Consider the following 17,907-nt stretch of genomic DNA (forward strand, 5'->3'; position numbering starts at 1 on the left):
TGAATATTCCTATATTTACCAGCCATTGTGCCCTCAGCATGCGTAATGCACGGACAATTCTTCAAATCTCAATTTTGCGGACAAAAAACCCTAAATGAAAATATTTAATGAAATATTTTGTAGTTTGTATATGGTTTCATGTATCACTCTTCTTACTTTCTCAATTACTAGTCTTTTACTCGAAGAACTCAACTCAACAGGGCGCTTTCAAACTCAAATCAAACAACAGCGCGCCGGAACCAACTTTTATATTCAGTTTATTTTTGTTTCTCTTTGAACAACACAGATGGTTGGCGTTTACCTTCTATTCACTTAATTTTGCTCTAATATAACTCTTCCGATTGTATTGGAACCAATTTATAAACCAGGGGTTCAATTTCTGCATTCTTATTGAATACCTTCACACATATATGTCGCTTATAAATACAAGTTCTGGTCAGAAAGGCTTCAAAAAACCTCCCTGTTTGACTAGGAATTACAACAAATTTTTATCACGCATTTGTTAACCACCAAACTTCGAATTCATCCAAACGGACACATCCTTCAGCATTAATAGCCTACTCACATAATTATGGAGAATTACCCTTTGGGATCACCTTTGTAAAACTTAAACGTAACGGGACACTTTTAGCCCCCGCCTTTCCTCAGAATTTCTGAAACTCATGTAAAATGTACTCAAACAACCAAAAACTTTGTTAGCAAATATTTCAAAATACTCATCACGTAACATATTTTAAAAAGAAACCAAATTAATATCAAATTCGCCTATTTCTCTAAATTTGTGTCATTTTAATCACTCAATTAGTCTGCGCATGCGTCATGCGGTTACTCATCCTGGATATCAGATGTCAAGCTACAATTCCTTTACTAGCATGTACCCGCCGCCATTGCTGTTGATTCTGTCTGTAAGTTTGTTAGCTACAAATGTCGTTACCATAGTTGCAGCTTGGATCTTTTCCTCTCAGATCCCAAAGCTATCCTAGCAATTTGTAAAATACTTTGTTCAACAGACAGCAGACTGGCAAATTCACTAGAATCAAGTCAGTCTTCTTTAAGACACATTTGAGACAAAAGTGACCACATTCTCCACACTATACTCTTTAACTTAAAAAACGGAATTCAAACAAAACTTCAATTTCACCATTGAAACCGAATTTTGGTTTCCCTATTTCTAAGCATTTCACACTTCCTCTGTACAACTTTTAAAACAATTAACCATGGTTATATTTACATAGAACCTCGATATTTACAATTCTATCAGCTCTTAGTACTATTTTAATTACAACATAAAACTTGGTCCAAAGTCTACATGTGCACCTAAGATTACTCGTCAGAGATGTTTACACATATCAGAGTTCTGGTTGGGCAAGTCTTCAACTACTCCATTTGATTAGGTAAATATTAACACCATCAAACTCATACATTTCAGCAAAACAACCTCAGCAGCATCAAACACATATGCATCACCTTTGCACTTTGCACTTAACAACATAAAATTAGGCCTTAACAATCTCAGTCTCTCTGACTGGTTCATCATTTTACGTGCTGCACGGACTATATTCTTTACTGTAGTCTCCCTCAATATTGGCTATGAACTTTTACAGGTTATATTTACTTCAATGGCATTCCCACAGAATTAGCAATAATATTTCCATTTGGTTAGGTATTTGAATACCACCAAACTCAGATATATTTCATTATATATTTACGTCACCAGTACTACTCATGCATCAGTTTTCAAAACACTTTGCTCCACCAATATTATGCACACGGTTTCACTTCACATGTTAGGTTTTAGCAAAATGACTTAATTCACAGATACAACACCAATACCGATCTCAGTAAAATATGACGCCCTATATTAGCTGCACTGGATTTTCACCGGGTCTTAGCAGATATAGGAACAGAGTGCATCTTTACCTACTGTACTCTGGAATTTTTCTCAACATAGGCCTAAAATAAAACAAAGTCGACTGTATATATACAAATTATTCTTACCTTGTCCATCGAAAGCTGTGCCTCTTAGCTAGTCCAGAATTCTGTCACCTTTCCACCATCCACCCCCCCAAAAAAACTGGCCTCTTTTTAAACAGCCATTTTTGCTGCGAGGTTCTCCATTGTCATGCACGTCTGCACAATTTTAGTTCTTGGTTCTTGGGTTCTGGATGGTGGAATGGATGTTGAAATCCGGCTCGAAGGACCATTGTGTCAGAAATATTAATATATCAAGCATTGTCAGTCGGTGAACAAGTTTCAGAAAGCTTTATTACTTGCGGCCGGCCCACAAGGAGACAAAAACATCACACGCCATTGTGCTACAAAGTTTGTCTGGTTCACAAGTCTTCAAGTAAGACTATTTATTGGTGAGAAGTCTCCTTCCCTGCATATCAGCTGTCAATATGATCAATCCCAGAGACAGAGTGCGCGTGCACTTGGAAACTTACAGAGTTCTCTGACCCTAGGCTTGACCATATGATTCACTCAGCACAGATAAGGTTAACACATTTGTTGCACCTCCAGCATACTAATGGTCAACCTCGATCAGTTTGTCTACGTAAGCCTAGTGTCATCTATAAGTCATATGGGGAGAGGGTTTTCTGCTGGCAAGGAATGCTGAACACAGAATCATTCTTATTACAGGATAACAGTTATATATTCAATTTTTCCAACAAATATTATTGCTCAAAATTTAGCCGAATGTTGCTAGTCTAGCTTGCTAACCAATAAACTGCTGAACACCAGTACTTGTAGACAGTCTTTTTCTTTGGCAACCTTTTAGTTATTTTGAGTGCGCACTAATATGGAACTCTCTCCTTTAAGGTAAATGTAAAAAGGCGTACAGTACTTTATTGCTCATTATAATACGGGTGGATGAAATCAAGCATTCTGATTGGTTGAGAGGAAGTTCCGGGGTGTGCATTATTGTGCAATAAAGTACTGTACGCCTTTTTACATTTACTTTAAAGGTAAATGTAAAAAGTGCATTGGGCACTTTTTACAACACCCTGGAATACATACTTTATTGGCGATAAAGTACTGCCTTATTGCTTAAATAATGCACACCCCGGAACTCCCTCTCAACCGATTAGAATGCTTGATTTCATCCACCCATATTATAAATTACGTTTTGAAATCGTGAGAAAAACAGCAGTCTTCTCTGCTTGAGACTGGGGGGGCGTGTCGCCCTTAGGATCCCTAGCTCCGCCCCCTCGAATTTATTGAATTTAGCAACAACAGCAACACTAGCTAAATCAATTGCAGATATCAAAACCGACCTACCTGCAGTCTCTGAGTGATTTATGTGTTAATTACTTTGTCTTTGCATCATACCAGCTGAGTAACAGAATTCAACTGTCTGTGATTTGACGTAGATAGGTTGCTGTGACCAGGGCCCGGCCCAAGCCTTTATGGGGTCTTAAGCAGAATTGATTTAGGGGCCCCCCTGTGACGCAAATATTATTGATTACTTTTAATGCTTGATTATTTGCACGCTATTAATCTAATGCACTAATTAGCAATGTTATTAGTTGTTGCTTACATGATAACATTGATTTATTTCACCCTTATACAGTTTTTAATTTTAACAGAAGCAAACCCAGATTGGTCATGTGATGATTTGAACTTTAAGTATTCAAAGTCTTACAGTACTAAGTGGTGTACCTAATGTGGTGTACTGAAAAGTAGCTAAATAAACCAGACAATGCATCTATTGTACACAAGTTAACCACTTTAATAGCTTATGGTTTAAACTAGCAATGTGCAAAAGTGCAAAATATTCAACTCCAAATAACTTACAGTATTTTCTTATTTCTTACAAAACTGATTAGATACCTACAATATATACTGATCTGGGATTGTTGAAAACGGACCTGCTGTATTATCAACTGTAGCACTGGCACTTCTGGGCAGAAGGCGTTGGTTGTGGCCCAGCTCCAAAATATTTCAACAGTGCTCCTAGGGAAGATTCATATGAGTACATAGTAGACGGATCAGAATATTCATTTAACAACATAAATGATTTTACACAGCAGCAAGCCATCTGTACACTTGAAAGCACAACTCTTAATCTATAACTAGCTAATTGAGGCATAGTGATATTGAAATATTATAACAATGACCCCTAAAGGGTCGGATCTATGCAAGCTACACTAGACTAGCTTTGTTAGCGAGCTTTACTGTCAACTAGCCACTTTACGTTAGCTCACAACGTAGCCTAGTTAGCAAACCTACCTTATAGCAAAGTTCAATGGCAATCAACATTTATTTTGAAATGTATTTAGCTAGAATGCATTCGCCTAGGTAAATCCACCGAGGTGAATGCATACTAGCAAAATAAATGCACATTTTAACGGGGGGGAGGGGGATCAAGCTATTGTTATATTTTGTTAGCTAGCTATTATAAGTGTTACACTAAAATGATAGCTAGCTAGCTCTAGCTAACGTTGAAGGCTTGCTTGACGCATGTATCTCAAGACAGTAAATGTTTATGGTTATAAACAAATTAATCATCCAAACATACTTTGATCTTGCTGTTTTTTCTCTTCCTCTGTTTTCTTTTCTCTGCACCAGAGGAATATGTCTTTTTTTTTGTGACATTGCTTTTTGCCGTGTCAGATTGCGATTGCCGACTGATCTTTTCTGTTCTTGAACAATCGACAACGTTGTTGCTGTATGAGTGCTGACAAAGCCAGGCCCCCAAGATAATTTATTAAAATAGTAGTAGTAGGCTATTATCTTCCTTGCCAGCCCGTAAACATAATATTGAGTTTATTGCAAATTTGTATAATTACCATTAACATAATGACTTTAAAATTAAGCTGTAACTTAAAGTGCTCTTAGGGGTCCCCCTGGTGGTCATGGGGCCCTAAGCAGCCGCTTAGTTCGCTTATGCCTTGGGCCAGCCCTGGCTGTGACGTAGATAGTTCGGGTTTTGGCTCCGCCTATACAAAACCTGAGCTGAAAACGGAAGAGTTCTGTTCAACGGTCTAACTTCACATTTTCGTGTGACAAAGTTTTTGCACTTTGCACATGCTTTCAGGAACTCTATTCACACATATATAATTTACTGAGAAGCAAATCATGGAATTTGCTTTACAACATCTTTAAAGGATGTCAAACACGTGTGTTATGTATGCAATGGATAGTGTCAATTGCATGCTTTGTGATTCCAAAGCATTAGGTGGCGCTCTACTGCACCGGTTTATGGCATTGTTACTTTTCTTCTACTGGCTAGTAAAAGCAGAGTTAAAATGGCTACCCATGTCTCTACCTGCGTTCTTGTGTCACTCAGTTAATCTCTAGTGTATCATAATATTATATAACAAACAGAACATAAATTGGCGACAACGGTATTGTTAATTAATTCTAAGAACGTCGCGCTTAGAGTGAATTATAGACAACAGAAACATCCACACTAACGTGCAAAACGGCGCATGTCTAGCTCATCATGTTTAAGTTCAGAAGTCAGACATCCCAAGTCTCCCGCATTTCAATAACGGCTCCCTGACGCCCGCAAATGCTATATAATCTCCCGGAAATTGGGGATTTTGTATTTAGAGCTAGCGAGAGACTGTCCAATGGTCATTTCTGGTACAGACAGGTGCATACTGCGAGTCCTGATTTGCGTCCCAGGGGGGGTTGGGGGGGTGTACGTGCTGGTTGAGGGGGTACATCATGCGTCCCGATTGTGTGGGGGGGGGGGGGGGGGGGGAGAGCCACCTCCCGGAAATGAGTCTCTGCAGGTGGGAATGTCTGAGAAGTGGAGCAAGGAGAGTTAGAGGAAAAGCCAGCACGGCAAGCACAGCAAGGACGTGAACGAAAGAAAATGACGGCTACCAGTACCATTGGACATGATGCCTTCGATGAGACTGTGGAAAAATGGGACACGTATAATGAGAGATCACTTTGTAAATGCTAATGAATAAAAACGAAATATAAACAATGAAAAGCGAGTTCTACTTAGCATTATGGGTACGAGAACGTAGCGCATTGTGGCTGAACTGAAGGCCCATTTCTCTCCAAAACCCCTCACTATAGCGAAGAGATTTCGCTTTCATAAACGGAACCAGGAAGATAGGGAGACTGCAGTGACGTGCAGTCAGGGTAGGCAAGGTAGGCACTGCCTAACCTGCTAAAATTCTAACGTAAAAATGGTTAATGAAATCATTTTATTTAATAAACTTGTATTTGTATTTTTACAGATTATTCTTGTGATTTATATATGCAATATGTATGTAATTCCAATTGTTCAGATGTTACTATGACAAATGTAGCAGTTACGCACAATAAAATTAAATGGTAGAATAAGCAGTGCTTTTACTGTCCATTCGTTGCGGACGACGAGCGAAAAATGTTGCGCATGCACACTTCGATCCTGTATTCTTCAACATGTACGTCGAAAAGCACAACTCTTCTGTGCCTTTGCACGTAAATATGTTATGCCAGTAATCACCTACGTTACGTATCAAACATGGACCAATTAAAATCAAGATATTACTGGACATTTGCGCAGCTGACGTCATTACACTGGCTACATTGTAAGCGTAATCCCCGCAAAATTCAAGTAGCGGTGTCTGCCGATATCACTGAGTTGAGGAATTTCTCCAAGCTCGATTTTATTCAAAAAAGGACTTAATAGCAAAAGGGAGGTCTACGCCAGACTTAAGGCCAATTTATACTTCTGCGTTTTTATGGACACACACACAGGGAACGCCCTCTCCGTCAAGGAACTTTCTCTCCGTGCCCTCTCCGAACCCCTCGGAGAGCTCTACGTGCACCTCCTGATTTTCCTGACTATCCGTCCGTCAGTCTGTAATTTTAAGGATACCCCTTGGCTGTGATTGGTCCGTATTAAAAACCGCTTGCGTCAGGGGCAGGGACGGGGTTGCCGTGACCAACAAGAGAACAGAATCCTTTGACCGCCATTGTTGTAAGTTTTTACATTTCATATCACATGTAAATCAGCATTTGAATTAAAATGTAACGAGAATTGGGCAGTGTAGTTGCTGAAAATGTGCTTATTTTATAGATGAAACGGCTCATTTGTAAATCTGCTCCGACTTTTCGATAACCTTGCGAGCATCGCAGTGCAGAGCCATCTACTGTTCTGGCGGTGAATTGCTTTCAGCACGCAGAGCCGTCGGACTAGTATCAATTCAACCAATCCGTCTGACTACGTGCGTGCGTCTGTCCGTAACGGAGTCAGAGAAGTATAAATCGGCCTTTACATGGACTACTGCAGCAAAAGGGACAAATCTTTTTTACGATCGTTTCAAACAGACTGGTATGGAAGAAAAGATTGGCTATGTGGCTGTGATAACAGTCAGTGGCTGTAGGCTACTGCTTGTACTGTTTACTGCGTCTACTGTTTTGACAAATTAGCCTAACAATAAATTAGGTAATCTGTCTTTCATAACTCAGTGCCTAGCCTCTTACTGACATCATCGCATGCCACTAAGCAGTACATAGTACATAGCAATATTCCGAGACTCTCTGAATATTGTGACTTCGGGGCATATCTGGAAGATGCACTAAGGTGCATATTTTTGTGGAATAAAGAGTGAAGCTGCCCAGAAACGGTTATTGATGGAGGCAGCTCTCACCTTTCACAAAGCAGTGGAAATCACCGTATCAGTGGAGACAGTCGCCAGGGAAGCGCAACAGCTGAGCGGCTCCATCAAGATAAACAAAGTGACGTTGTCCCCTCCCAGAACGAGACATAACTGCATCACTTGACTCTCTCTGTCCCCTGTCAACCAGGCCTGCACGATTTTCTCCCTCCTGCCCGTGGCTTACGGATGTTATTCGTGAGGAACGGTCCACCTTTCGGGCAGCTGAGACGAGATGGCGCAAGTCAAAAGACGGTCCGGACCTTGATAAATATCACTCCCTCCTTAAATCCTTCTCTTCTCACATAACTGGTGCTAAAACCCTCTAACCCTCTTTCTGAACAAAATTAACTCTGCTTCAAACCCCCAAAAACTTTTCTCTACATTCTCCACCCTTCTTAACCCACCTCCCCCACCCCATCCCTCCACCCTGACAGCAGACAACTTCTCCTCCTTCTTTAAGAAAAAAGTCGCTGACATTAGCAGTTGGTTCCCTAAACCCACCTTTCCTACCCTCTCACCCTCCATGACTGACCCAACTAAATGTCTAAACTCTTTCTCTCCCCTATCCAAGGCAGAGATCTCTGACCTCATTCTCTCTCATCGCCCCACCTCCTGTCCCCTTGATCCTATCCACTCCCCTCTCTTTCAAACCATAACCCCCTCCATCATAACTTTTCTTCTCCATGTCCTAAACTCTCTTACCTCCGGCACCTTCCTCTCTGCTTTCAAACAGGCCAGAGTTACCCCTCTACTCAAAAAACCCTCCCTGAAGCCTGCCGTCCTCCAGAACTATAGACCGGTATCATTGTTACCCTTCTTCTCAAAAACAATTGAACGTGCTGTATCTAACCAACTGTCTAACTTTCTCTCTCAGAACAACCTGCTTGACCCCAACCAATCGGGCTTCAAGACTGGCCACTCCACAGAGACTGCTCTCCTTTCAGTCACCACTGCCCTCCAGTCTGCTAGAGCAGCTTCCAGGTCACCCATCATCATTCTGCTGGACCTTTCTGCAGCGTTTGATACGGTTAACCACCATATCCTGCTCTCCAGACTTTCTGAGATGGGCATCACTGGCACTGCCCTCCAGTGGATCTCATCCTACCTGTCGGGAAGATCCTACCAGGTCTCCTGGGGAGGTAAACTGTCAGGCCCTTGCCAGCTCTCCACTGGTGTCCCAACAGGGCTCCGTCCTAGGACCCCTCCTCTTCTCTCTGTACACCACCTCACTCGGACCAATCATCACCTCCCATGGCTTCTCCAACCACTGCTACGCTGACGACACGCAGCTGTACCTGTCGTTCCCCCCGACCGATCCGGGGATCTCAACTAGGATTGAGGCCTGCTTCGCAGACATCTCCGCCTGGATGACCGAGCACTACCTCCAGCTGAACCTCGTAAAAACAGAACTTCTCATCATCCCGGCCAAACCCTCCATCTCCCACGACCTCTCAATCACTCTGGGATCTGCGACCGTGACCCCCTCATCCTCTGCCAGGAACCTTGGGGTTATCATGGATAATGAGCTCTCCCTCACGGCCCACATTGCAGCAGTCTCCCGGTCGTGTAGATTCACCCTCTACAACATCCGGAAGATCAGGAGATACCTGTCTGAGCACTCCACCCAGCTGCTTGTCCAAGCACTTGTCCTCTCCAAGTTGGACTACTGCAACTCGCTGCTCGCCGGTCTCCCAGCATGCGTAACCCGCCCTCTTCAGAGGATTCAGAAGCGGCACGCCTGGTCTACAACCTACCCAGACGCTCCCACGTTACTCCGCTCCTCATCTCCCTCCACTGGCTACCCATCACAGCCCGCATCAGATTCAAGACCCTGGTACTGACCTTCCGAGCAGTGAACGGGACTGCACCCGACTACCTCAAGTCTCTCCTGCAGTCTTACACCCCCACCCGCCACCTACGGTCTTCTTCAGACAACCGCTTGGTGGTCCCACTGCTCAAGACCGCCCGGTCCCAACACAAGCTCTTCTCCTGCCTGGCCCCCAGTGGTGGAATCAACTCCCCACCTCCATCAGAGACACAGACTGTCTCTCTACCTTCAAGAGAAGGCTCAAGACGCACTTGTTCCGGGAGTACAACGGTACTTAGGAATGGTTTGCTGAACTCAATGCAAGTTTCCTCAAGGATCACAATGACTCTTGCTTACAGACTTGTTGCTCTTGTTGGTTAGTGGCAACTGATTTAAACTGTTGTATTCGCTGCAAAATATTCTATTTTAGTTCTATAATCTATAATCGTATTTTTATTTTTACTGCTGCTGCTTTTTCTACAGGTACACTTGCACTTAGAGATTCATGTTGTTTAAATTGTAACTTGCTTAACTACATGCTCTTATGGTTCTTCCCTTTGGCACTTATTTTTGGGTTGTTCACAATGTGTGCTTCTTGTTTTGGCTACCCGCAATGCTTTGGGGCTATCTTGTTGTTATTATCAGTGACCAATGCACTTTGTAAAGCTCTCTCTTGGAAGTCGCTTTGGATAAAAGCGTCTGCTAAATGAGTAAATGTAAATGTAAGAAAGCTGAGTTCCATGCTAATGCAGACTTTCACGACTGCCACTCGAAGTGAAACACGGAAACAAAGTCGTGGATGTATTCTACAGCCGCCCGATGGAAACACTGCCCGTCAGCAGCAAGGAGATACGACGAGACACCATGGCTGACCCCATAAGGTCTACTGTCTTGGACATGGTAACAACGGGATGCTTACCAGTAGAAAAACACCAGAAGTGAGCTGTCACCATTCCTGAGCCGACACAACAAGCTCACTGTCCAGCAATGATGTCTGATGTGGGGCTATCGGGTGATTGTACCTCTGAACCTCCCCTTTTTCTTTTTTTGCCGGTAAACTGTGAATGCATCTTTCAGGCTGTTTGAAAGTTGCAATATCCCATCTAAACTTCTAATGTTTGATCACCTAGTGCAGTGGTCTTCAACCCTGGTCCTCAGGGACCCCCTGTCCTGCACGTTTGAGATGTTTCCCTGCTCCAACACACCTGATTCAAATGAATGGGTCATTAACAGGCTTCTGCATAACTAGATAACGACCCATTCATTCAAAAAAGCTTTCTTTTTTTACTACTGACATGAACCCTTTCTTCACTTTGACAGGTCTGGAGGGTCATGCAGAGGCCTGCTCAACAGAGTGCAACAGAGCATGCTGACAGCAACAACAGAGGATGCTGAGTGTAACAGAGGATGCAACAGAGGATGCTGAGAGCAACACAGACCTCTTGCTGGACTACCCCTCTCTAGCTGGACAGCGCCTCTTCAGCCCTGACCCCAAGACAGCTTCATCCAACAGGGCCTGCCCTGCCTGCCAGCCTGCAGGCCCTGCCTTCACGCCCTGCCTGCACGCCCTCCAGAGTTAACCCTTGCAACATCTGCTGATAGAAAGGTGAATTACAGCCTTGAAAGGCAGAGGAATATCTCAAATATCTCAAAAAGTCCCCAGTCATAAATGTTCTAATTTGGCACATTGATACTACGTCCAAGTGGGTGATTGTCCGTTGCACAAATTCATTTCAGTAACCTAAGCCAGGACACATCCCCACTGATGCTAGACATGATTTGAAATTCCCTTCCATGACAAGTTATGGCACTCCAAACAACCTTTCTAAAAACTGTAAGTAAGTTATTCTTTACAGCAGCAACCCAGTCATCCCGTTGTCCCATTTTCATAGGAAATGTACAAGCAACTTTGGCTGAATCTAACAACGCTTACCACAGGAGAAACAGCTTACTTTTAAATACAGTTACTGAACATGACACTATTCAACACTGATAATAGCTCAATGGGCTGGGATGGTGACCTGTAAAGTATAAGGTAGTAGGTTGGAATGCAGCCATTATCTTTTGGCCTGTCATCATTTTGTTTATCTGTTTAGTTAAACAGGTTGACATCATTCTGAAATACCATGCACAATTTCATGCAATTTCACCTTGAAATGTCAACCGTTTCTTAACCTTTGTCCCAAAGTTGACCAAAGCTAATAGTCTGCCCTTTCTATTCATACAATCTCAACAGTTGGTGTGTAGCAGAGAGGATAGAGAGACAGATTTGTAACCTTATGCTCATGAGTTCAAATCCCCATTCAGCCTGTTGTTGGCCAAACATGAAATAGTTTTGCTCTTTTGTTGTCCAACTCTCGATCTTCTACAGTGTACATGTTTATAATATTTTGCGGAGGAACCCGCATTGCTGCCTGCAGCTATATTTATTATTATTCTTGTAATTTATCTTAACTAGTTATTGAAATTTGGCATATTGGTACAACATGCCACAACTACAGACCCATAAGGTCCGCCATGATGGATTTTCCTGTACAGTGATAACTTGGAAAAATCTGGGAAAAAATTCCTCTTCTCTAGAACGAAAGGTCTAATTGACTTGAAAGTTTGTACAGATACGCATCATTGACGTATTTTAAAATGTTACTTCAGGCAATTGAATCAAATACAACCCGCATCGCAGCTTGCATCTATATTTGGTGGCCAGGCCGCGAAGCGGCCAAGCCACCTAAGTGTTTCTACCTTTTTTTATTATTGGGGTGTGCTTGCCTTCAACGAGCACAAACCATTGTTATCTCACATATATATTTTTATTATTTATTGTTTCTTTTCGCCCCCCTAAGGCTCAGTCAATATTTGGACTACACTGACAACGGCTGTGTCAAAATGTTTGTCTTGGTCTCGATTGCGTTTGTTGTTTTCGGATTTACGTTCCGTTGCACAGTTTAGGAGGTTACAATGTTTTTGTGGGGACAAAGTGCCTTTTGTCGACGAAGGGTAACCTTTGCTAGCCACGTCAGCACGTCAACACACGTTAGCAACGACGCATGGATACAACGTGATGGAGACTTTCTAGCTCGCAAATTGGAGCTTGGATTACGAGTGAAAAATACCACCCCCCAAAAATCACAACCATTTGGCTTTGTAGAGAAAGCGATTTCGAGTGGAACTGCAATATTGCATTTTTGATTTAGGTCGTGACAGTCTTTGAAATTTGAGCGAGTGCAGGTCGCCCATGAGACCGCCTCGTCTTTTAGGCGGCAGCCATGCTTGAAAGCATCATAGTAGTATTTTTTGTAGCTAATTTTATTGTTCAATTTTACACGAAAAAACTGAAAGAGGGAAATGTTATGACGATATGACTATTGTGAAAACAGCAAGGTGGTGAGATTTTAATAGAGGTTGCTGTAAAAACGTTGATTTGTTTTCAATGTGAGAGCCTGTCAGCCTCCATTGACGATTGCAGCAGCAACAACAGTGTTGTCAACTCAGTCAACTGTCAATCTGCGTCTGGTGAGTATTTTCTTAATTTCGTACAAGGGTCAATTCTACATCTAAATGGACAGCAGTGTTTTAAAGATATGGCGATTGCGCAGACAGCCAGCGGGTCAGCATAGTTTGTTATTTGTGTAAAACTTGGAATTTGAGTGAGACTGCGTCTTGTTTTGACGTTAGCCACAGAGTCACAGACTCGGCTCGCCCACTAACAGTGTAGTAGGCTACAGTACTGTCTTCAATGCCACAGCTGTAGCTAAACTTTATTATGTCTTATGACATGGCTGTTCTTAATGCTGTAGAATGCTCCATTCACTTGAATGGGGCTTCCCAACGTTCTGCGGTGAACAATTTTCTCATATTTGACCGTTGCTATATTTGACCGCTGTCAAGGGAAGTGGCCTTTTTGCTTCTGATTCACGTCTTTCGTAGCACTCCGCAAGTAGTCCAGTAACTTTTCAACCCCAGCGTACTCAGTTGCTTAGCGACGTCAGCTGATTTGAAGCCTAAATAATGCTCAAAGTCTATGAAGTTCAAAGTCTTTGGCGAACTATTTCTCTGCTGATCAACAATACGAATGGTAACAAATACATTGTAAAAAGACACACTGTGTTAAGTTATTTTTGTTGGCAAGTAGCCGTGTAATAAGCGGGATAATTTATAGAACGCAGATCATTATCGGGGAAATAAGCCCCTTCAGGGCGAAACTAAACCCCTCTGTTTTGTGCTGTTCGCCCTGTCGGGTATATATCCCTTACAAAAGAAAGGTTCTAATTTCCTGCGCTTTCAAACAATCAGTGGTGTGGATAGCAACGGCAGCTAGCTTGCATCTAGCAAACTGCTTTTGAATTAGCCATGTCCCCCTAAATTAATAACAAACTTATTTTGTTTTTTTTGGGGGGGGGGCTTATTTTCTGTTAGCAGACGGTACTATTTGAATCGCAATTCCATCTGAAATACTGCCAGTGACAACGTTGTTACAGTAGCTTATTTCAAAGGGGGTTCCTTGTTTCAAAGGCTGTTCTTAATGAATTATGCAATGTGAGTACTAAATATGAGTAGGCTAAATACTTGATTGAAATATAAAATATCACTAGAAGGGAAAACGGACCCACCTGCAACAGAAACAAGCAAGCACACCCTACAATTTCTCCAGAAATTGTACCCTCTAGTTAATCATCTTCTCCCATTGGAGTCTATGGCAGCCCCTAGAACCGTATGGCAAAAAGTTGTGAAATTTGGCACACTCATTAAGCATGTCCCCCGTTTCATGTCCCCCGTTCGAGCACTCTAGCGCCACCAACTGGTCAAAGTTGGACTTTGTTTACACACATAACTTTTAAACCGTATGACCGATTTTCAAAAATGAGGTACCGTTGGATTCCCTGGAACGAGACGAGTTCAACACACCCTATGAAGTCAATTTCCGGTTATATAGATTTCCCGCCATTTCCGGTTTTAGCAAAAACCTTTGAAAGCCTACTCCTCCTACAATTTTTCTTCAATCTTCCCCAGAATTGGAACACATCATTGTCAGAGCAACCTTCACAGAATTATCCGAAGATTTTTGATTTTCAAAACCGTTTGTCCAGTACAGCCAATCAAAATCGGCAACAAAGTAACCAAACAGGAAGTTGGGTCATATCTCAGCAAATCTTTGAGAAATCAACACCAACCTTGGTATGTTGACTCAGAACCGTTGTATGAGGATGTCCAATTAATTTGGTGTCATGTGATCACTGGACGTGGCCGCAGGATGCAAAAATGTGTTTTGGCCAATAACTGTTGATTTGTTTGCCTTTATTAAGTGATTCCTTTGTCTCATGATATCTTGGGTCGTCCCGTGTGTGACCCATCATCATTTCTGATAATAGCCGAATTGATGCGGCCGCCATTTTGAATTCATTAAAAAAGTTTTTTCTCTACTCCTTCTACACATATTGTCCAATCTTCCCCAAATTTGAGATTATTTTCAGACCAAGCCTCACAAAGGCCTTCACATGATTTTTTGATTTTCAGAACTGTTTGCCCAGTACAGGCAATCAAAATGTGCTGTTAAGCCAGCAAACAGGAAGTTGATCTCAGCAAATTTTTGATGGATTCACACCAAACTTGCTGCATGCACTTGGAACCCTGTTTTGAAGATTTCTAAAGTGTTTTATGGGTCATTTGACTGCTTGGCCACCTCATTGCTGCTTGCAGGTATATTTATTATTATTATTGTAATTTATCTCATGAACACATTGGTAAAAAGTTTTGAAATTTAGCATATTGATACAACATGCCACAACTATGGCCCAAACACAGACTGGCCCACATCAGACCATAGGGGGCGCCACAGGCCACGCCCAAATGTCCACTTTTCAGTGTGATTGCATTTCCACCCCATTACTCCAATTCTTCTGAAACTTGGTGTGTATGACTCATTTTTCATGAGGACCAAAAAAGCATCAAGACCCATAAGGTTCGCCATGATGGATTCGCAGTGATAATTTGGGAAAACCTTCAAAATTCCTCTTCTCTTGAACCAAAGGTCTAATTGACTTGAAATTTTGTACAGATATGTGTTTTTGACGTATTTAAAATTTTTAATTAAGGCAATTGAATCAAATACATAATGGCTGAAAAGGGTGTATTTATGTAAATGTACACATTGCCTCAATATGTTTGTGTCACTAAATCAAATGTATTTTTGAAGGATGGTTCAAACCTAATAGGCTTTAAGGTGACATGCCTCTGAAGTACCATGCAAAGTTTCACCTTGATATGTCAATATATGACTGATTTACAGCTGTTAGATCTTGGACCAAATGCTTGCCATTGGAGAAACATCTTATTTTATTATGAACATGATCACTGAACATGGTAGGGTCTAGTTCTGGCAATAGCTCAATTGGATGAGATGTTGTGCTGGTAAACAAATGGTTGTAGGTTCATATCCAGTCAAAGGCTAACATGTTTTTGTTGTTGACAGAACGGTTTCTAGTCTTCCGGTCAATCCTCCGGTTGTAAAACATAGCAATGAGTTTATTTGAGCCCATAACAACACTCCGATCATCCGTTTAGCGAGACTGTGTAAACCACTGCGAAACAAGCCAGGTTTACAACAGTAGCTAGCTACTTGGAGTCTATGCATAGTAGTGTCAGATTCAAAAACCGAATTAGCTTGAATGTATAAATAAGTATATTGATTGTTCAGCCTGTTGCCTGTTGCGCAAATTCATTTCAGGAACCTAAGCCAGGACAAATCGCCACTGATGCAAGGCATGATTTGAAATTCCCTTACATGACAAGTTTTGGCGCCCCAAACAACCTTTTTAAAGCACTATGAGTAAGCTATTCTTTATAGCAGCAACCCAGACATCCCGTTGTCCCGTTTTTAAGTCCCATATATAAATAGGACAAAAGTACAGCTGTTTGAACTTTAACCAAATCTGAAAATGGGTGCCATCGAAGAAATTTCTTGTTTTCTGATACAAAAACAGTTTGATTAATTGTCCAAGTCTGTGAATGGCTTCATAGGATGAGACGCAATGCTGATGTGTGAAGGGTGGTGGGTTCGGTTCCAGTCAGAAGTATAAACATGTTTGTTTTATTCTGACAGAAATTACAGTTTCAAGTCTTCTGGTTAATTCCAGTGCAACTAGGTATTATGTCAATTTTACAACATTTTGCCATTTTCACGGAGGAATCCGCCATTGTTGCTTGCAGCTATATTTAATATTAATGTTGTTATTATTAATAGTTCTCTGAATTAAAGATACGGTTAAAATAATTTAAAGAGAGTCTTTGTCCTAGACCTTTTTATTCTTAATTTTGACATTAATTTTCATTTTTACACTAGATTCAAAATATCAGTTATCAGTCTATTTGATCTGTAATAATCGGTATCGTTATCGGTCCTGAGAAACGCATATCGATCAACCCCTAGTTTGAACTATGTTTTGAAATATGTAAATTTGAAACACTTACAAAAACGAATTGGAAGTAAGAGTAAAACTTAAATTAAAAATCATTGTATTACATCATAACTAAAGCGCTTTGGGTGCCGGCAAGATATAAAAACGCGCTATATAAATGCAGTCCATTTACCATTTAATCAATAATATTGACCATTTATAGAAAGTATTACTTTAACTGACACTTAAAAATACACAATTCACAAAACATGAATAATTCACAAGTACACAATTAACTGCTCTTCAGTCAACTGTAAAATAAACTACTACAATAAACCGTAGTGTAATACATTATATTCAATGTGACTTAAGCATTACCTAAGTATTAGTGAGTGAATCGATGAGTCAGTGAGCTGACCTGTTTGGAGTCAAGGGTCATCAGGTTGAGACTGTTAGTGGAGATGTTGAGGTTGATGCTCATGCCAGCAAACTGCAGGTTGCTCTTTCCTAGGATATTGGACAGCACTTTGGATGGCGGCTGGGGAGCGTGGACAAAGACAAGGTTAGAGTTATAAGTGGAGCAGAGATGTAGGGCAGGGATAGTGGCAAGGATCAGTGGTGTAGGATATGGGCAGGGTCAGAGGTGCACACTAGGGTATGGACAGAGGTAAGGGTTTAGGGTATGGGTAAGGTCAGAGGTAGGGGTGTAGGGCAAGGGTAGGGTCAGAGCTGTAGGATACGGGGCAGAGATAGGGGTATATGGTATGGGAAGAAGTAGGGGTGTAGGGTATGGGTAGGGTAAGGGATGTAGGGTATGGGTGGGGCAAGAGGTATACACTGTGGGCAGGGACAGAGAGAAAAGAGTGCATAAAAATTACGCAAGTAACACTGGAACTGTGAGTATACTGAAAATGAGTTAAACTATTTAAAGAATCAACTAAAATATATGGCATCCATAAAAAATGTTAATCCCACTCATTTATTATTACAATAAGACATGTAACCTAAGCATTTTATTTTGTTCCCTCCCTGAGGGTGTTAATAGATATCAAAATCTTCACAAACCATGGTCCAACTCAAAATCATCAAACAGAGG

At 41.5% G+C, this 17,907-nt stretch overlaps 1 protein-coding gene across 1 annotated transcript in view; it reads right to left on the reverse strand.

Annotated features, from left to right (window-relative positions):
* The window catches only part of shc3 (SHC (Src homology 2 domain containing) transforming protein 3), a 72,414-nt gene that overhangs the window by 19,141 nt on the left and 35,366 nt on the right, over window positions 1-17,907 (reverse strand). Inside the window, exon 4 of the mRNA XM_084693855.1 lies at window positions 17,230-17,349. Coding sequence (XP_084549981.1) covers window positions 17,230-17,349 — 120 coding nt within the window. The remainder of the gene's footprint in view (window positions 1-17,229; window positions 17,350-17,907) is intronic.

Source organism: Hypomesus nipponensis, chromosome 27 (genome assembly GCF_054491055.1).
Source record: "Hypomesus nipponensis isolate SF chromosome 27, ASM5449105v1, whole genome shotgun sequence".
NCBI classification, from domain to species: Eukaryota; Metazoa; Chordata; class Actinopteri; order Osmeriformes; family Osmeridae; genus Hypomesus; species Hypomesus nipponensis.